The following is a 21,372-nucleotide window of genomic DNA, read 5'->3' on the forward strand; positions in this document are numbered from 1 at the left end:
TGCCAGGAGGGTTCTGCAGGTGCATCTCACCTCTTTCATACCCTTAAGCTCTGCAATGGATATTGCTTTTTTTTTTTTTCTTTTTTTCACATAATTGCCTGAAGTCGAAAACAAATGCACAAAATGCCACATCCATGTAGGGTACATCAGTCTCAATAGAACTGAGCTTGCACTACCAAAACCAGGAGATAGTTGAATTTTATTTCTTTTGGAGCAGAATTAGACCTCCAATGAAAAACAAACCCCAGTCTCTAGAGTATTTGCATGTGGAGAGCAATTTTTAAGGAAATTGCAATAATGAGTGAAAGGAATTGGTTTTGGTTCTTTTATTGATTAGTGCTTTGTCCATTAATTCCATAGAGAATATTTCTACATGGCTCTAGAGAAATATTCCCTCTTTTGCAAAGTGTATGCATGTAGTCATGTATGCATGAGTAAAAGTGGTATTTTGTGAAACCATATTTTGTGAAATAAACCTGTATATTTAAGGGCAAATACAGTTGTCCCAAAAGTCTGAGTCTGGAAAACAAATAATAACAAACTGTGGAAAACTCCCTCTGATTTATTCGTGATTCATTGCTGTCCAGTTAATACAGGGCAAATGCCAGGGGGAGGAGAGGGCACTGTCTTTTCTTTGGCCATAAGGAAGGCAGAGCAAATGGTGCACTGTGGAATGTAGTTCTGGTTAGTGTTTGTTGCATTAGCAAGTAAAACAATACATTGGCTAAATGCAGAGACCAGTCACTCCTGCTTTCTAGTCACTACCCTGACTTTGTTGTTAGAACATTTGATAATCAAAGGGGCTGAAAGGGGTGGTATCTTATGGCTGATAGAATTATCTGCATCATTTTTCTTTCACTTTCTCTGGCTTGTGTTGATTATGTTAAAACAATTCATTTTAATTTCAACAGACTTAAGTTAAAGTTGCTGAGTTTTATGGCCCCAAAGTTACATTTCCAATTTATACTGTGCATGGAGCAATATATCTCATAGAAACAGAAGCTGGTTTGTACTTCTGCTCCACACATCTGTATACAACTTCAAGTGTGGAGGACTTTCAGCTTCTCATTAGGATTGGATCGTGCTGGTTTTCAACAAATCAAGAGAAGCTATGAAGTGATCAGGCTTAAAGTGAAAAATACCTATTAAATTTCCAATTTTATTGCACTTTCAGGTGTTATCATTGTTCCAGGGACCACACAACTGACAGCACAAAGCATTTGCTACAGACTGCTTTCTCCCAAGGCTAAGTGCATTATTACAACTGATGTGATGCCTCCTCCAGTGGACTCAGTTGCATCCAGGTGCCAGTTTCTGAAAACGAAGCTGATTGTGTCTGAAAGCAGCAAGGCTGAGTGGCTGAATTTCAGTGATTTGCTCAAGTGAGTGCCTTCTACCTTAACTCCATCTTATTTATCTGTAGGGGAAAATTTCTCATGTTGTTTAAACATACTTGTGAGTCATTAATGAAATAGATACCTTTGAGGGTGTGAGACAGAAGGTAATTTAGTCTCTCTTCTATGAAGAAGGGGAATATTTGGGAATAACTAAATTGCTAATTAAAAAATAAGCAGAGTCTTATGATGTCTAAGTTTGTTATATATGACTATGAAACAATATGATGAAATGGGCAGGAAAACTTCCTTATTGACAGCTGTGGCCTATTTATCTTTTAAAGCTCAAAGAAAATTATTCTATAGAAATTATTCTAATCCACATTTCTAAAACTTGGATGATACTAAGTCTAATGTGAATAAGCTAAAAAAGGGCACTGCAAAATGAACCTAGTGTGCTTATGAATCCATCTGCCTCACTGCTGAAGAGCAGCTACTAAAATGGCATCCAACAGACAGCACTTCACTGCAGTGCATTGGACTGTAGAGAGAGATGGAGGGGGCAGAGTGGAAAAGGGAAGCAAATACCCTGCTGTGATCTGCTCAAGGCCCTGGATGTGATTTTACAAGCTGATAATTTGTTAAAAATATTTTTGTAGCTAAAACCATTCTTTCAAGGTGACATACCAGTTATTCAGTCATTTTAACAGCTTTACAAGATGTACCATGTGTTCTCCCACCACAGGTGTCTGAACTACCATTCCCTGTGCAGCTCACTGTACAGTCCCACTGTATTTCCATTTGTTCCTTGGAACACTCTCCAGTGCCACTGAACTGGAAGACAGAGAAAGCAGTAACACTGCATTCTCAAACCTTCTAGAGCTAATAAAACATTGTCAAGATGATCTGAAGAATCTGCTTTCATGCTGGGCTAATATTCCATGGCTCAGTTTTATGGCAGATTGTAAAACAGATGTGATAAAACCTAAATATTGCCTGGAACTGTGTCAGTGCTGCAGAGGTGGTCACTGGCAGGCAGGCAGGTAGGTTGGCTGCTTTCCCCATGTGGCTGCCTTGCCAAGTGCTGCCTGTCTGGCTCTTGAGCTGCTCTGCTGTCAGGCTCCAAGTCTTCCCAGAGTGCTGGGCTGCTGCCCTGCCTGGCTCCTGGGCTCCCCAGGTCACTGGCAACCTGCCTGGCTAGTGGGCTCCCTGCCCAGACTTCCCAGCTCCCCGTGTCCTCAGCTGCCTCTGCTGAGGGCTGAGCTGGAGAGGATCCTGGGGGGCTCCAGAGGGAGGGCTCCTGGGCAGCCTGGCTGCCTGCCTGCCAGCACAGGGAGACAGCTGGGGAGAGAGAGCTATCCCACACCAAGTCAGAGCCAAATGGAGAGCCAGTTGGTCTCCTTACTCTGGAGAAGGTGAACGTGGAGAATAGTTAGAGCAAGATCAGCAATGTTTAATTACAGAAGTAGCAGTGCAACAGTGAGGGGATCTCAGTGGTTTATTACCCACACATCTCATGTGAACAGCTCTGCATTTATTGGCACAAAGGATCCAAGTGAAATGTGCTGAATAGCAACAGCCTCTGTTTCATTTAACCTTTCATTTTTTTAAGGGCTGCCCCTGCTGTCTGTAACTTTGTGAAGACAAAAAGCCAGGATCCAAAGGTCATCTGCTTTACCAGTGGCACCACAGGCTCTCCCAAAATGGTTGAACATTCCTATGGAATTCCTTTGGTCTGGATTTTTTTATCTGTGGAAGGTAAAGTTTTCAGCCTCTACAGCTCTGAAATATGAAGCAAACACAAGAGTTTCTGCATGTGATAAAATTATGATAGACAATGAGGTTCTACAATATTGTATGTGTCATTTCTTCTGGTCTCCTCAGCTGAATTGTACCCAGGAAGCCAGGATCCTGTTTGAGATGTTATATACCTCCATTTTAGAAACTTTTTGCCTGGTAATCCAGGCTAAATAATGAGTTAGGTTACTGCTTAATTTTCTTTGTCTTTGCCATCAGCACAAAGGCTCAGACATTTATCTGAGCTCTTGAATTTCAGATCAAATTTACCATGACTTTCTAAGAAAAACAAACCAAAAAGATAACACCCCTCAAATCCAAGTAAACAGACCAAAACCCCCTCACATTCTTAATTACCCTTATATTCATCACCTTTGTTTTCAACAGATACTGAACTTCACTCCCTCAGGCATCATGTGGAATGTATCAGACACTGCTTGGGTGAAGGAGCTGTTGAGAGCATTTTGGGTCCATGGTGCCAGGACACATGTGGGTTTGTGCATGCCATGCCACACTTTGATCCAAGAGCAATCTTAAATTAAGAACACCATGCTTAAAATGACCAGTTACTCATATTTCATGTTGTTTTCCAGGCAGGCCACAAAACTAAGCCTGTTAGATTTATGGGATTAGCTGTTTTAAGACTGAATGATTGTGGTGATTGTTCTTTGAATAGGAATATAATACAGGAAGGGTTTTGCTGCAGGACTCTTTGGGCACAGGATATTACTACCTGCTTCCAATCAGCAGCAGTAACTGGTATTATTTAAACCTCTTCCCTCCTGTATTTCACTAGTGAAATGATGAGCTGAATTACATGTAAATTAATATTTTAATTATGCTGCAGTGACCCTGAAGAAAGCCAAGTCAGTACTGGAAAACACTGAAGCTCTAAAATTGGCTTCTTCTTAAATTATTTTCTAGCTTTTTAAGCAGATCTGAGTTTTAATTGTTACACAAAGGGAAGTGCTGTTCCCAAATGGCTCAAAGCACCTATGTGGAAAAGCATACATTCCTGATGTGTAGGGGTTATTTGGGGATTTTAATTCCATTTTATTTCCTTTCTAAAATGGTAGCCAAGAGTTCTTCTTTTTTCATATCCCTGCAAAAAATGAAGTCTGATAGTGGTGGCTGCTTTACCTGTTGTGTGGCTGCAGTGAAGGCTGGTACATGAGAAATCTTCCCCTTGCTTTTATTTATTGCTGCCTGTTCCCCCTGAGCATTTTTCATTTCAGGCAGAAGGGAGGTTGGAAAAAAGAAAAAAGCTTAGCTCAGCTGAGACCTTTACTCTTCTAGCAACACACTCATGTCTTAAGTTCTGTCTGAGGTAAAGGAGGATATATAAATTTGCCAGTCCAAAACAACTTTTTAATACAGCTCAGGCAGAGCTCATGGAGATTGGGCTCTGTGCATCAGGCCCCTTATCAGGACAGCTGAGGGGATGCAGCAGGTCTAAAGATTTGCAAGAGTCCATTTTAGAAGGCTGGATAAAAGACATTCAAAAGAAACTTGTTGTTTGAGGTGCCTCCATACTGAGGTAGCTTTGTCCTAAGATGAGATGGGGGCTTTACTGAACTTTCCTGCAAAACTTGGTTTGCACCTTCAGGGCCAGGGTTTCTTACCAAGGAATTCTCCTTATGCTTCCAGTGAGCAGGACTCTGAACTCTGACTGTTTGCCTCTGTCAGCTCTGAAATGGTTCTTCCCAGTGCATGACCAAGACATTGACAGTTTCAATCCATACACAGAAAGCTTTAAAATTTAAAGAAAACACCAATGGAGGTAAGAAAGCAGTTTTAATAAATGGAAGAAAGGGAGACAGGATTAGAGAAGAAAATTCATCTTAATTTTCCAACTTGTAAAACAACTTTGAGAAAATAGTCAAATATAAATTAAATGCTGTTGGGAGACTTGAACACATCCTTTTCACTAAAACAAGACAATTGAACAAGTGGTGTTCTTCAAGATAATTCTTTTTCCATAAGCAAACCACAGGCTTTTATGCTAGAAATTAAAGACTAAAGTTAGAGAGTTGAATAGGAAGCATACTCACATCCCTTCTGGAAAGCAGGTTACAGCTGCACTACTTCAGGTTTTTTTAGAAGTCACTGGGATATCAAGAATTGGTGTAACAGACAACAGAAAGAATCACTGATATTACTTTCAATATGAAACAAAATGAATGCTGTAAAGCTAAAACTACAAAAAAATTAACCTTAACTCCCCTTATCCAGTATGGCATAATGGAGAGCTCCTTTCATAAGGAGTATCCAAACAGTATTTAAATTCAAATTTTGATACCTAAGAAAAAATATAAACAAAAAAAGACATAATGACCCCCCCTCCCCATGTATTAAGTCTTTGGAAAGAGCAGCAAATATACCAGCAGATACAAGAAGGGAGGGTCAGGATGTCAGGATGGCCACAATGACACGTGCATGCACATGCACACACTTCTGCATGTTGTGCTAGGTCCAGAGAATGCAGAACAAAGCCACAGGAGAGTGACAGGAAGCTTCACCACAAAGGTGACTGCACTCCTGGGAACTCCTATCTGCTGCAATGTCAGCTCCACCTGCAGGGAGCACTGAAATTCCTACACATGTGGATTTAAAAAAAAAAAAAGATTTCAAAACAAAACCCACTTTCTTCTTTAAAATGCCCTTTTAGACCCTCAGGCAACTTTTTTTTAAGTTTTCCCTGTGTTTACCTTTCCCTTATACCACATTTTCTACACCAGCAGTGTATCATTCCCCTTGGGCTCAGCTTCTGTTTCACCTTGATTCTTGTTCTCTTGTTTTACTTCTTTGGAGCTTTTCTCTTCCTCAGTTTCTGGTTTTACTACCTTGGAGTTCTGTTCTTCTGTCAGGCTGGATGGGTTTTTTTGTGTGTCTTCTTTATTGCTCCTCACCACCTCCTGCAGATTGTACTTTCTGAACAGGACATAGTCTCTCACCACACTCAAGCAGCAGACTGTTTTTATTATTTCCACCAGAATGGTATACTCTGGGTTATTAAGATCAACTTTGTTTTCTGGATTGAGGCTGCCCACAATTCCTGTAAAACAAGATGTAGTTAAAAGATGTTCTTTCAGAGCATGAGCATGACCTACAGAAAGGACAGAGAGAAAGCAGCATCCCCCTTAGTTATTATTAATGGCTTTTTAATCACTTGAGAGCAGAACAAAGCAGGGCTCTTGGAATGTATCACCAGCAGGACTCAAGTAACTGAAAAGCTCCCACTGCAATTAATAAGAAACCTGAGTAATAAGGAGCTATTTTGAGTCATATATTGAGTGGAAAGAGTAACACATCATTTCAGGGCAGTATCCAGACAGAAGGCTGGACAGCAGGCATTTCAAGGCACTAAATTATATTCAAAGCTGTCCTGTCTCCTGCTTGTTGTCTCTGAAGACATCAACAACAACAAATATTAATGTCAAGCTTTTCTAAGCCTTAGAGCAGCTTTTTAATTCAACATGCAAATATTAAGCAACAAATAGATATTCCCACTCAGACCACTTTTAACCACCTGAGCTATGCTGTCCATGCTTGGTCTTAGTTTGATGTAAAATCCCCACTTACCTGCCAGTTCCTTAATGACTTCTTCCCTACTCATATGACTGTTATTTCGAGCTTTGTAAACAATCTGAAAAGTCCCCTTGTTAGGGGCTTTAAACCAAGGCTCAAAAAAGGTTTCTGTGTATTTTTTCATATCCTCCATAAAAGCCTTGCAGGTTCCAGAGACAGGGAGCATGCGCAGGATTGCTCTTGTTTTGTTCTTTTTAGTGGTGTGCATGTCCTTTAAAATATGGTGCACCAGGTTCTCAGGTTCTACAAGAAAAACACAAGGCATCAGAAAGAAATTCAAGGCATTTTCTCCCTTCTTCCACCCTCCAGATAATCAGCTGGGGGAAAGGCATGCTTGGCAGCACTGCTGACAGTCTCAAATCCTTTCCTCTGAAGAGCTGTTTTACTGCACCAAAACTGGATAATCAAACATTATTCTGTCAAACTAAACTCCTCTACCTTTAGCAAGTCTACTAATGACAACAGTGGCAATGCCAAAGGGAAGGGGAAACTCTGTATTTAGTGATATATGTACATATAGTGATATATGTATATATAGTGATATATGTATTTAGTGATATATGTGAGTTTCTTGAAGGCCACAATCTCTAACACTGTTGGGAACGTTTTATTCCCACAGGATCAGCTGATGTCCCACCTATGCCTTGGGTCCTGATGAACACCACGTTGTTGGCACCACTCTCCACTGACTGGAACCGCTGCAGCTTCTGCTCCGCTGAGGCACGGAGCTGCCCCACCTCCTTCTTCAGGGCAGCCTCAACATCATCCTCATCCTCCTCCTTCCTGCTTCCAGGCATCTGCTCCTCCTGATCTGAAAACTTCACACAAGGCCAATATTGGGTCTTTGGTGAGTACCAAACTTAAACACTGCCAGCGAGAGAGCGAGGCACCGCGGCCCCCGTGGGGCTGGGGGGCTGAGGTCCTTTCCCTGCCCCCCCGAGGGGCTGCTGACAGAACCCGCATTTTCGTGTGTGCGGGGAACAGAAACACGGGGTTTATGTACGGATAGGGTCGGGCTGTGACACGAAGGGCCGCGCAGGGTGTATCGCCTCCCGCCCAGCACCGAACCGCCTCCGGGCCCACCCGAACGCACCTGCTCGGGCCCGTAGAGGAGGTCCCCGTACTCTCCGAGGAGGCTGTAGGCCTCCCCCACGCACTTGCGCTCGTTCATGTTGCAGGTGATGAGGATGCCGTGCATGCCGGCCTCCAGCTGCCGCCCATCTCCGCGGGGTCTCTTGGCCCGTTCCGCCGCCCCCAGCTGCCCCTTGGGCCGCCGCTTCCGCGACGGAGCCATCGCCCCGCACCTCTGCCGCGCGCACTGATGGCGTCAGCACCGCGCCCAAACCTACCGCCCGCCTGTCCGCCCGTCCGCGGACAGCGCCCCCCCGTGGCCGGGCGGCCGCTCCTCACAGCGCCAGCAGGGGCGCGGAGCGGGAAACCGGCACCGGACCGGACCGGACCGGGGCGGGCTGGGGGCTCCGGGGAAGCCTAGTCCCGGCACCAGGTGTGCCTCAGTGAGGCCCTCAGCTGCCGTCCAGGCCTCGTACGGCCTCTGTAATCAGTGCTGTGCCCTTGGAGGTAAAAAACGCAAACAAAGCCGGCGCAGGAACCCGTGAGAATGGCGATTTACCTCAGGCTTCACACGCGCGGGAGGGGATTTGATCCCTTCCCCAGACCCAGTCCTCTGGACTTGTCCCACCTGGCTCTGGGTCACTTGTAGCCATTGCGGCTTTTTCTAATCCCTGAACTTCAATTCTGGGGTTAAAGTCTGAGTTTTTGTTCATAATTCCAGAACTGAGAGAAACCGGTGAGCCAGGGAGAGGGTGAGACAGCGAGCAGGATGTGTCCGGCACCGACCCGAACCCAGGGAGAGCCAGGGCCGAGCTGCTGCCTCTGCTGCAGGGGGCATGGTGCAGAGGGACAGCAGAAACAGAAACACTGTACAGGTAATTTTAGTCCTGAGATGACTGCGTTGACAGAAAAAACCCCATGCCTGCAGTGTAGTGTCTAAGGAAAGGGTCCTGTACGCCTCGCTGACCTGAAGAACCTCCTCTCCCTGCAGTAACTCTTGAGCTTCTTGGATAAAGCAGGGGAAGGAAACGTTAAGTTCCTTGGCAATTTGAGAAAGCAAAGGAAGCTTAGCAAGCTGTGCAAGGGACAGGGCTATCATATAATGTACATGCAAAGAATCCAGTTAGGGTGAAGTAGCAAACAAAGGAAACTTCATTAATTGATGGAAATATTTATCAGTTCCAACCGTAATAAGAGGTGGTGTTTACATCTTATGGGAGGCTTTGTTTCTACAAAGCCTTTGGGGCTCATAATTCTACAGCAGTTGTTAGACATCAGGATTATTGACCATACAAATGTCACCAAATCTTTCCAGGGCTGGGGTTGTGTGAAAGACTCAAAAGTTCTGGTGACCTATAGTGACAGTCTCTGCAGTTGGGCACGTCAGGATATGTTTGAAACAAGAATTTCTATAGGCAGCTGTGAGTGGTGTAGAGGAAATGCAGTTAACCACTCAGAACTAATTAGGATCCTTTTGTGGTGAAAAGTGCTAGAGGACTTGGAAATACCCATCAGTGCTCTGGAAATCAGTTACATGCCTTACCAAATGAATAGGTTACAGGTTAGGTCACTGAGAGCTTTGGATTTCTTCCTGAGCTGGAAACCTTCTTGCTTATGTATTTTTGGCTGACTCTTATCACCATCCATGGATGTAGTTTTCTCTTAACATGTCTCCTCTGGAGTGATACCATCTTTTGGGTAAGGAAACCCTTTAAAGGCTGTTCCTCTGCCTCTCCTCTGGGAGGATTTCGTTGCATGCATCTCAAAGAGGTGTTTAGATTGTCACTTCTGCAGACTGACTGTAGGTCTCCCTTTACCACTGAGCAGAGAGCAGCTTTGGGGAAAACTGTTTTGAATCACATTCTTTCTGCTGTAGGGAACATTTCAGGGAGTTGCTTGGTATCTCCTTGGAGAGTGCTGAGGGTACAGGATCTGTGTGCCAGGAAGGACCACAGCATCACCCCCACTGGTCAGCACCCAGAGCACCATTCTGCTCCAAAGATGTAGATGGGTGTCAGCAATTTCTCTGCTGGCCTTAGAGCCACGGTTGAGGATGGAGATACAGCAGGAGTGATTTAGGGCTCAGGCAGCCAAATTCTTGGGAATCTTAATGCCTCAGTTTAAGCTATGGCTGTCTCTAGCTCCCTTGAGTGACCTCTTCTCAGGAGAGGCTGAAGGCAGAGGCACACACCAGTGCCACAGCCATGCCCATGGTGATGCTGGGCTGTAGCCTGGATGGCAGAGAGTATGGCACATGTTCCCTCCTGCCTCCTTCCTGCTGCAGAGGAGGCAGCAATGCCGGAGAACCACATAGCTGTCTGCTCTCTGAACCTGAGGCAGAGCCCTTACAAATGCTGAGAACTCATCAGGTATTAATAAATCTGGTCCAGGCACCAGCTACAATATCCCAGGAATCAATACTCACATTGTCATGGCTGAAGTGCTGTGGTTGCCTGAGGAGCCCCCAGCAACCTGCTGAGCAGGGCAGTCACAAAAGCTGTTGCAAGGCTGTTGCTCCTGTGTTGCCTCAGCCAGAGTGTAACAGCTGTGATTGGGTTGTGGCAAGGTCTTACGACTGTGTTTCCACATAGTGGGTGGGTGGGAGGAGAGGATGAGGGAAAAGGAGATTTGGGACTCACTCTTTCTACCTCCACTCTGAACTCTGCAGGAACCTGTCAGCTCTTCTCACTGTGCTGGACTCATCTGCCCCTTGTGTAAGTCCAAAGTCCATGTGCAGAATGCAGAAGTCAGTTCTGGATACAGGAACAGCACAAGAGCAGGCACAGGGCCAGGAGTCTGAGATCTGGGTAAGGGTCAAAGCTGTGAGACATCCCAGCACCAAGAGGGCTCAGCCTGGGTGCAAGGCAGAGAGGCAGCAAGGTGGGATTGACAGCCTTTTGACAAGGTAACTGACCCTCCACCCACCCCTTCTAGCTGCTGGCCAGGATATTTTCTGGCACTGGAGCAGCACTGATTGGCCTCTTGTCTCTCCACATTCCCTCTTCTCCCTGTCCCTCTTTGTCTTCATCTGGCTGGCTTTCTCTCCTGTTTGTAATACACAGACTGAATGTTACAGATCCTAAAGATGTCCCTTTGCTTCATGGAACTGCATGACTTTACAGCTGGATAGTTATTAATTCCATAAGGAACTAGCAGTGTTTATACCATTTTGTAAATAAGACAATTGACAGTGCATGAAAATAATGACTTCAGAGTTTTCAGACCTCCTGCTAAGTTGAGTCTTTTTGAGAAGCAAAGCTTTGCATTTGGGATCCTTTTCCAGGGAGTCTGTTAAGTTTTTCCAGTCTCATAAAGTGATGTTTTTTGCATCAAAATAGTGTTTAAAACATCAATATTTTGAATCTTTTCAGGGCTTTGCTACATTTATTTAATTCCTGACAGCACATATATCCCCAGTGCTGATAAACTAAAAAATCTAGTGACAGTGTGGTCAGCAGGTAATTAATCTTGATTGCCAGATTATCTGCAACATCTTGGTCCACACTCTTCCTTGTGTATTGTCAGTCAGTAGCAGACATTTAATTTACAGAAGTCAGAGCTGACAGTGTGGGCAGTGCTCAGTGCCTCTGCTGTATGAGGCAACTGAAATGTGATGCAGAGGATTAGCAGGGCTTGTGGGGAGGAAAGGAATGTGAATTACAGGAAAGCTGCCACAGTGACAGGGCTGATGTTGAATGCAGAGTCAGGATCTCAGCTGTATGATGGTCACTGGAGAGCAGAGGTCAGTGGCTGAACTGGAACTGTCCACAGCAGTCACTCCAATTAGCAGTTGGGATTATTGTTCCAGTGTATCCCACTGTGTAGTAGTAAAAGCTCTTCTGAAACTGCATGGCTAATACCAGGTTTATATCTGCATCACTGTAGCATTTCTTGGAGAGACAACCCCTAAGGAACAACCTTGAAGACCCTGCTATGGCTCTTGCTGCTCTGCATTTGTTACTGAAGAGCCCATGTGCTGGGTCCCTAAGGGCTCCCCTGAGAAGATATCTCCAACTTTGCAGCTGGAGCTCCCCAGTTCATGCCCCTTTGAGTTACGAAGCCATCAAACAGCAGTACAGACCAGAGGTACCAGAGTACTTCAACTTTGCCAGAGATGTGCTGGACAGATGGACTGAAGTGGAAAAGGTGACAGTTTCTTGGCTTCTCTGTTGCTGAAGTATTTAGTGCTAGTCAGCAGTGCTGAGTATCTGACAAATCCAATGACCAAGACACTGGGGTTGTGTTCTGATTATAATCTGGTAATCATCTCATGCAATTTGAACCTGTAGAGTTCTTAGACCATCTGCTGTCCTGTCCACAAATTTCCTTTCATCAGTAGCTCCAGTGAGATTAAGGATAAGTAAATAGGTGCCTTATAAATGAGACTGAACTGAACTGCTCTAAACCTGCCATCTGTTCCCCCATCAACCTTGACATGTGCCTGGATGTGCCAAGGAAATCACTTGACCTCTGTGTGTTACCTTCCTTAGATGTAAAATTAATAATAAATAACAGCATAATGTCAAACCTCATCCAGCTATCCCAAATGTGAAATATTGTGTATGCAGGGCTTGGAATCTACAAAACTGAACAACTTTGAGCCCCAAACCAGACATGAGCTCTGTTCAAGGAAAGGGAAAGTAGAAAAAAACCATGGGAGTATAGGTCAGTCACCTTCCTTACTAGGTAGGTCTTGTCTCTCTGGCTGTGGAACTGTCTTCATGAGTTCAGGCTCTTCATGATGAGGGGCTAAATGGAGTCAGATTCAACCTGGCAGCAAAACCAGAGCAGAGGTATCACCTGCCAGATGCAATTGTTTCTTTAGCAGGGAAAGCAGGTTTTGGCAGGCTGTGAGCAGAGCAAGGAACAGCCTTTGGAGAAGAGGTTTTGCCTTCTGAAGTGCATGAATAAAATCTGCTCCCCTGAAAATGAACCTTAGTGTTACTGTACCTTCAACCAGATAATAAGGTGTTACATTCTTGCTGCCCTAGTGAATTTTTTGCTTGGTAGGTGACTTGCTACACTGCTACTGCTAAATGCATTGGCCCCCTGTCAAGCACATTGTATGCATACATTTCAAATCACTTCACACATCAGTTAGGTGAGATATTGATTAAACAGCACACTGTGTGGTCTGATGCTTTTCAAACTTTGATTTAATTTTCAGAAGTACCAGACAAGCCCAATTCCAGATGAAGCTGAAAATAAGCTCTGAGGGCTCAGGAGACTCTGGGGCACAACCCAGAGGTACCAAGAGTCATCAGCTGCTTTGTTGTTGTGACCTGGAGCAAAAAGATTCTTCTTTCTCTGTGCTGATTACTGTACAACCTCTTCAGAGTATAAGATGAAGAAGTCAGGAAAGGAATATAAATTTAATTTCCTAAACTTATAGGCTGTTCTTTCTAAGGGAGAGTTCTCTGCCCTATTTGGAATCAGTAGCAAATTTTCTGCTGCATCCTCAGGTTTCTTTAACACTGAATAAGTGAGGAATGCTTTTCTTCCTAAAACATGAGGTATTTCTAAGGTATTTCTAAAATGAAGCATTTGTACTGTACCCTGTTTTTCTACAGGAGGGCAAAAAATCTAAAAACCCTGCATTATGGTGGGTAGATGGTGCTGGAGAAGAGGTGAGGTGGAGCTTTGAGGAGCTGGGAGTGCTGTCCAGGAAAGTTGCAAACATACTCTGTGATGCCTGCAGTCTTCAACAGGGAGACAGAGTTATTCTGATTCTGCCCCGGATCCCAGAGTGGTGGCTGGTGAACGTGGCTTGCATGAGAACAGGTTAGTAAAAGCATAGAAATGCTGTGTAGGTACAGACATTGTCACTTAAACCACTTAATGCATTCAGAACTGCCAATGTGCTGGTTAGGATGAACTAATCTCATGCTGGTCAGAAGCACTCTTCATGCCAAGCTTTTCTTCGTGGTGCTTTTAGGACATCTGCACATATTCTAGCTTTAAAAACACCCTGTGAGTCATGTGCCTCTGTCATTCTTCTGTCTAGCACTTGTGACACATCCTGAAGGCACTCTCTTGATTACTTGCAGTGAAATTAGCCCACACATAGCAAAATGTTTCACTTGTTTCTCTGTGGAATCTACTCAATGCTCAGCTTCACAGTATTTACAGCCCAGGATGTCTTGGTGCCTCACAAACATCTTGTGAGACAACAGCTGTGTTTACCAGTAAAAAAGTCAAGTCTGGAGAGACTTTTTCTAGGGACAGTGTTTTTCAGAACAAGAAAAGTTGTTCAGTTGATTTATTTTAGTGTCTCATGATCAACATAGTATTTGCTAACTTGTCCTCCTTCTCACAGAGCATTTAATCCATCACACAAATCTGCATGTTCACAAATGCAAGGCTGAGTCCTGCTTTTAGTACAGTCCTGTCCCACTTATAAGAACAAAGTCTGCTTGTAGGTACAAGTGTTATTCTTAAATTTTGAGACTATTTTTTCATTCCACTTCCCTTTAGGAACTGTTCTGATTCCTGGCACACAGCAGCTGACAGCAAAGGACATTCTTCATCGACTACAGAAATCTAAGGCAAACTGTATCATCACTGATGATTCTGTGGCACCAGCTGTAGACTCAGTTGAGGCTCAGTGCCAGTCTCTGAAATTCAAGTTACTTGTGTCAGAAGGCCACAGAGAAGGATGGCTGAACTTTAAAGATCTCCTAAAGTGAGTAACCACTGCTGTGAAAGTGCCACATCAGTAATGATGGTACAGCACAGTGATTTGTTCTGAACAGGAAATGTTGGCACACACAAATATATTTTTACCATTTCAGGTAGAAATTTTTACCATTTTCACTGGGGAAAAATATCAGTGTTTATGACATTTTTGAATGCTACAGTTACTTTTGTTAAATATTTTCAAAAATGTGTTGTCAAACTTTCAAATCATTTTATGCATCATTTTGCTTACTTTCAGAAATGCTCCTTCTGATCACCACTGTGTGAACACAAAGTGTCAAGACCCAATGGCCATCTACTTTACCAGTGGAAGTACAGGATCTCCAAAAATGACTGAGCAGTCCCACAGCAGTTATGGTATTGGCCTCACAGTGAGTGGAAGGTACAGATATTACTTTAAATTAACCATATTGTTGTAACTGGTCACCTAGCAGAAGGAAGAGATTTTTACCAGAAGCTTTTGTTTCAGTAGTTTAGAAAACAGCTGTTATTTTACATCCCAAAAGGTGTGGGGTTTTTTAATTAGTGTCTAGAGAATGTAGCAGTCATATAGTTACTAACTTATTTTTAACATTTTGTTTAACTTTTGGTAAATTCCTCATTTTGTATAAGTTCAGAGAACCACAGAATTACCTTGGTTGGGAAAGACCTTCAAGACCGAGTCCAACCAATAGTAGATTTCCCATGAACTGAATGTGAGCACAGGTTTATGAAGTCTGTACCACAAAGTGGAAAAACCCCATGGATCTGTGAGGCTTCTAACTGAATTCATCTGTGTCTGGATTAGACACAGCTCCTGCAGGAACAAAATGCTGATAGTTCAGAATCTGTACATTTATAAAGCAGTGTTGTTTATAAGAAATTGATACAGCAGTTTACTTCACTCTAACAAGTTAAGAATAACAATCAGAAAATACCAAACTAGAAGTAAACAAAGAAAAAAAATCCTTATTCCTCAAAATGAGTTCAACCAACAAAAGCCCTGCAGTCCCAGTCATACTCATACATCATGTTCTGAGGTGGTGTTGACTTGTCCACCTGTATAATTTTTCCCTTAGGAAAATGCAACATCATTTTGTCCAGATGACATCTTCCCTATGCTGTGACTCAGAAATTCAGCCATTTCTAATTGACATCTACCTGAGAAAACCAGTGCTGGAGTTGCTTCTCTGGCACATATCCTGCTGATTTTTTAATATTTGCCTTATTCCTGCCAAACAGAAACTGTGAACCATTGCCTTGTGTTAACAGGTACTGGTTGGACTTGACTTCCTCAGATGTATTTTGGAATACATCAGACACAGGCTGGGCAAAGTCAGCTTGGAGCAGCGTTTTTTCACCCTGGATTCAAGGGGCGTGTGCATTTGTACATAAAATGCCACAGTTTGACCCAAACATTGTCTTTCAGGTAAGTGGGGAGAGGTGAGCAATAAGCACTGCTGGTCTCTCTGGCTGTTCTTGCCCAAGTTTTCATTCACTGCACAGGAGGCATTCAGCACAGTCACAACTTCCACCAGGTGGGTACCAACTGATGAGTTAAGTAATGAGTGCTTCAGATACCTCAAAACAAGATCAGATTTGACATCCAAGGTTTCGTTCTGTGCTCTGCTCTGGATCTGACTGCACAAACCTGCAAACATCCATTATTAGGGCTAAATGTGAAGTACACAAGAAATTGTTCTGGGATTTGTGGAGCATTTTGGTGTTGTTAGTAAACTAAGTAACAATAACAGATGAATAATTTCTGGTGCCTATACCATGTAATTCATGCTGGAGGAGTGAAGAGGAAGCAAGGTTGAATTTCTTTATATAAAGGTAACAACATTCTGCTCTCTTGCATCTTCCACACACACAACTCTTCATCATTTGGAAAAGACTCTCATGTTTCATTCTACATGGAATGACTTTATCATCATATCCATGTTGATTGGATGGATGGAAATTGCTATTGAATATTAGGCAATGTTGTTGAAGAACAATGTCAGCTGTGCATCTAGAAAAGTAGCCTTAGCCTGTTTTCTACTTATCTGCAATTGTGAAGAAATTCTGTAAGAGAAACTTTAAAGCTTTAAAGAGTTAAAAGCTTTGGTGTGGTGAACTAACTGTAAAATGGTGCAAATTCTGTTTTGAATAAAAACTGGTGGAATGTAGCTGCTGTGTCTTGGTAAGTGCAGAGCTAACTGCTTTTAGGTCACTTAACATTCTGTAAATGCATTTTGTAAGTTGGATTGTTACATTATCTCTTAAAATGAAGATGGGACCTTGCAGGTTTGAGTATATTGGCAAATTTTCCTTTTTTTATTTTAAATTCTCTAGAGTCTGTCAAGATTTCCCATAACTGTTTTGTGTTCTCCTCCAACTGCCTATAGAATGTTTGTGCAACATAAACTGTCCAGGTAAGCAAAAGCAGTGTGAACTTGTTGGTGTATTTGGTCAAAACAGCAGAATAAATGTTCATCTCACCTTAGTTTTATTGGAAGTTTACAATGACATAACAGTAACTCATATTATGTATTTCTCAGTGTTTTGAATCCTAAGTATTAGTAACAGAATAAAGATTTAGTGGTAGCTTAACCTTTTTTATTCATATTTGTTTTTGTTTAACAAGATACAGTTCAAATTGAAGTAATAGGATTCAGTAAAACTTTCATTCTTACATAGGAAGAACTCCTCAAGGCAGCAGAAAGATGACTGCCAGTTACTGTTTTCTCTTTCCCACTAAGCTACACATTCAAAAGCCTGAGGCACTGTGTGAGTGCTGGGGAGCCAATCAACCCTGATGTGATAGAAGAATGGAAAGCACAGACTGGGCTGGATATTTATGAAGGCTATGGACAGACAGAAACAGTATGTTCTGTTTTACTTATCTAAACATGTATGCTTTACAGGTGCAGCAAGAAGGTTTTTTGAAGTTGCCAAGAAAAAGTGATTACAATATATATAGTTACAACTTTTAGGGGGAAGGTCAGTTGCAGTAAGCAACCCTGGAAAAATGTAAGGGTTTTAAGTCATGCATTATTCATAACAGCTTCACCCAAAACCCAAGGACTGTTTTTCATTCCTATAGGCTTTAAATTAGGAACAAACACAAAAGGGGTATATTCCCCATTACAAATTGTGATTCTGAGTGCTTTAGAGCACTCATTCATTAATTGGAGCTGTGAGCATGATCCAAAGGGTATTGTTTATTTCTAGAAGTTTAATCACTGGATATGGCTATAATGTGGTTATAATAAGGACAATTGGTACTTATAGAAATACAAAGTATTAGCTGAGGATTGTAAACCTAAGATAAAGATAGAATATACAAGCTACAGTTTAATTTAAATAAAAACTAAACCAAACACCACTTGTTGCAGGTGCTGATCTGTGGAAATTTTAAGGGAATGAAAATCAAAGCTGGCTCCATGGGAAAGCCAGCTCCAGGGTATGATGTCAAGGTATGGTACCTCTGGTGACAGAGTCTCTCTCTTGTCTGATCACTGTCTGTTAAAGAGCTTTGAAAGCCCTAACACAGAGTTGTACCATGTGCCATCACCCAGCAGTCACCATAAACAGTGAAGAAATGCACATTACTGCCCTTACTGCACGTGCAAAATAAGCAACTGAACTTGCTGTTGCACCCTCCTCACTGGCACCAATAACAACCCACTGCTGGCTGACAGATACCAAACTTTAAGGCAGTTGTAGAAATTAAATTGCTGAGTTAAGGCAGAGTGGGAGTGAATGTGGTTTTCCTGGTGAAAACAAAACTAATGAAGCAGATTCTAGCATCAGATCAATTTGCAATATGGGATTAGATTTTTAGTTTGTGTCTTTCATTTCCTAAGTTCTCCCACCCTGCCTGGGGTCCTCCCTGGGATCTTACTGTGTTACATGTTTGCTTAGTACTTGGCATTTCTCAGATAAAAGACTGCAAAGTACAGTGGACTTGTCAGAGTAAGACCCCCACTGCTCCTGATAGAGAAAATACTTTGGTTATGTATTTTTAATGTGCACCACAAGATTCTATAATTTTAACTTAATGCTTTGAGTCTAAGATAATAAAGCTGTATTTTGTTTATTTTTAGATTATAGATGAAAATGGTACTATTCTGCCTCCTGGAAAAGAAGGAGATATTGCCATCAGAGTAAAACCTATGAGATCACCTTTTCTTTTTACTTGCTATGTTGTAAGAATATTTCTATAGTTAAAGTAGATACCCTGTTAAATCTGTCACCAGGAATTTGATGCCCCATTTAATTTACATAGACTCTGCTTACTGCTCTGAAAACCTGGGGGGAGGAAAGAGGGATTTCCATTTTTTTCCTGTAGATGTTTGGTCTACTTATACAAACAATTACATGTTTGATGAGATTGTCCTGCCTAGCATGTTAAAATCCACATTCTTTTGATGGTTATGTGCTTAATATAAAGGGAAATGTTTGACAGACCCCCTGATCCCAAAATACTCTTTGGCCTAAGGGAATAGAGCCCTGAGAAGTAAGTAATCTGAGAAGTAAGACACTGTTCAAATCCCTTCCCTCCAGATTTGAGCTTCATGAAGTGTTTCACGTGCAGAATTTTTTTTTTTCCCATTCTGGTTAGAATTTTCAGTCCCACAACCAGTAGAACAAGTGCACAGTGCTTTCTGTTCTGACACCAGGAAATCTTGTTAAATTTTATTGATACTACCAGCCTATAAACAGGTCTTGTGAGCATGCAGGAAAGAAACATTATACAATCTGCCTAGAAAAATTCTTGCAGAAATCAGTTGTATTTGTTGTAGAAAGAACACTGCTGAGCCAAAGCTTTTCTGGGGGCTAAAAACCCCATCCAGGATAGGATATGTTAGCAATGCAAAAGAAAATATCATTAAAAGATAATAACCTAAAAGCAAATTCTCTGCTCCATAGTTTACATATTTTTAACCTTCAGTGGTTCCTAAAGCTGTGGGGCATGATGTGATTAAAATTTTAAGCTTGTCACATTTACAGCAATTTATGATTTTGAATTTAGTTTTGTAGCTTAGTGATGGTGAATTCATAATTCTCCATTATTAATGTCCCCTTTGAATCTGATGCACATGACCACAGTACAGACCTAGTGTGGGAAGCTGACATTTTTAAATACTTGACTGCATCATAACTTATATGCTAAATGTTAGAATGCAGTTTAATGTATTCTTCAGGTAGTTTTCATGCAAAATGCAATTTAATGTTTCATAGGATGATCCAGAGAAAACAGAGGCAACAATACGTGGGGACTTTTATGTCACTGGAGACAGAGGGATTATGGATGAGGATGGATACTTCTGGTTTGTTGGAAGAGCTGATGATGTCATTAATTCTGCTGGGTAATTTAAGACTGGTTAACATTAAATCTGAATAACACAGATGATTCAGGTGTGCAGTTATGTTTACATGTTACCAAGTACAACTGAAGGCCCTTTTCTCTATTTTCAAGATACCGTATTGGACCATTTGAAGTAGAAAGTGCCTTAGTGGAGCATCCTGCAGTGGTGGAATCAGCAGTTGTCAGCTCTCCAGACCCCGTCAGAGGAGAGGTAAACAAATTCATGTATTTAAGTAGCTTTGTGCATAACAGAGCTGAGGAAGCCTAACGTTCAAGGGATTTGTCTATCCAAGGAATTACTGTTTTTAAAGAGAAAGCTAAATAAATTCAACCCATCATTTCTACTCTTATCAGACACTGGAGAACTCACACAGAAAAAACTGACCAATTGCCCCAAATCAAATGTAACAAAACTACCATTTGAGGCTTTTCCTGCCGTTCTCAGTTTTTGGTCTTTATTAAATGTATATAAACTCCCTATACAGTCCAGACCAATAGTGGGCACCCGCAGACTTTGGTAGAGCATTCTGTACCTGCCCTATCTGTTACTCTGCAGTTTGTCTGCAAATGTTAGGTTAAAGTTTCAAATCTTACTGTTGTGTAATGCAGTTTCATTGGCATTTAAACCATTGCTGCCCCAATTTCTTTAGGTAGTGAAAGCCTTTGTTGTTTTAACATCTGACTATACTTCACATGATCCAGAAAAAATGAAGAAAGAGCTACAAGACCATGTTAAGAAAGTTACTGCTCCATACAAGTATCCTAGGAAGGTGAGTGTTCAAATACCCAAATAATTTTCACTGCCCTAAGACAGTGGGTATTAACTACTAGCTATAAGTCTTACAAGTCTATGCTGCTCAGCTTGAGAGAAGTAAAAATTTAGATAAATTGTATCTTATTTTGTATTGCACTTTTCTCCATTTCCCAATAGATGGAGTTTGTTAAAGAGTTGCCAAAGACCATCAGTGGGAAGATCAGAAGAAATGAACTGCGACAGAAGGAGTGGAGAAAATATTAGAAGTACTTGTTGCCTCCTTACAGGATATTTTACAAAATAAGATACTGGAGATTCACACGGTAATGTAAACTACAAGACATTATTCTGTGTCTTCCTTACTTGAAACTTGGATACTTTTTAACCTGATTCCCAGCATGTGGCTGTCCCAGGTGCAACAATAAAAACTAATAGTACAAAAGCAGGCAGACTGATACAAATGAAATGGGGAACTCACATAGTCAAGAGCACAATAGGTGATGTGTGTTAAATAAAATGTGTTAAATTTAATTGTTTAATCTTTATTATTTTTCAATCTAAAGGATAAAAAAACAGTAAGAGTTTAAGAGAACACTGTTGCTTCAAGAATCACTTTGGAGAAGCAACACCCAAATACATTTTTAAAAGTATTTAAAAGTTAGTTACAATCATACCAGTGTATTTGGACAAAAGTGTAAATAGTATCTGCATTATTAAAATGTTCTTTAAGAATTGGACTAGTAAAGAATTTAAAATATATCATAAAGCAGAACTTAAAATATATCATAAAGCAGAAA

At 41.8% G+C, this 21,372-nt stretch overlaps 2 protein-coding genes across 8 annotated transcripts; one reads left to right on the forward strand and one right to left on the reverse strand.

Annotated features, from left to right (window-relative positions):
• Window positions 1-4,906: 4,906 nt before the first annotated feature.
• On the reverse strand, window positions 4,907-8,055 carry THUMPD1 (THUMP domain containing 1). The gene is made up of 4 exons (XM_030459755.1): window positions 7,813-8,055; window positions 7,357-7,537; window positions 6,714-6,962; window positions 4,907-6,186 (listed from the first exon to the last, which is right to left on the reverse strand). Exons 1-4 carry the CDS (start codon window positions 8,011-8,013, stop codon window positions 5,861-5,863), a joined length of 957 nt encoding a protein of 318 aa, XP_030315615.1. The 5' UTR covers window positions 8,014-8,055; the 3' UTR covers window positions 4,907-5,860.
• LOC103536892 (acyl-coenzyme A synthetase ACSM3, mitochondrial) lies at window positions 7,455-21,099 on the forward strand. 7 transcript variants are annotated; one of them, XM_030459754.1, is made up of 14 exons: window positions 7,455-7,566; window positions 11,676-11,936; window positions 13,361-13,571; window positions 14,265-14,472; window positions 14,725-14,868; window positions 15,738-15,894; window positions 16,803-16,882; window positions 17,210-17,333; window positions 17,846-17,926; window positions 18,557-18,658; window positions 19,695-19,822; window positions 19,933-20,032; window positions 20,472-20,591; window positions 20,753-21,099. In XM_030459754.1, exons 2-14 carry the CDS (start codon window positions 11,724-11,726, stop codon window positions 20,837-20,839), a joined length of 1,755 nt encoding a protein of 584 aa, XP_030315614.1. In that variant the 5' UTR covers window positions 7,455-7,566; window positions 11,676-11,723; the 3' UTR covers window positions 20,840-21,099. The 7 variants fall into 7 exon arrangements, with proteins under 7 accessions (XP_030315614.1, XP_030315613.1, XP_030315612.1 ...); XM_030459753.1 differs by lacking the exon at window positions 7,455-7,566 and adding an exon at window positions 8,156-8,297; XM_030459752.1 differs by lacking the exon at window positions 7,455-7,566 and adding an exon at window positions 10,413-10,504 and having other exon boundaries at window positions 11,654-11,936.
• Window positions 21,100-21,372: the final 273 nt, after the last annotated feature.

Source organism: Calypte anna, chromosome 14, assembly GCF_003957555.1.
Source record: "Calypte anna isolate BGI_N300 chromosome 14, bCalAnn1_v1.p, whole genome shotgun sequence".
Lineage (NCBI taxonomy): Eukaryota > Metazoa > Chordata > Aves > Apodiformes > Trochilidae > Calypte > Calypte anna.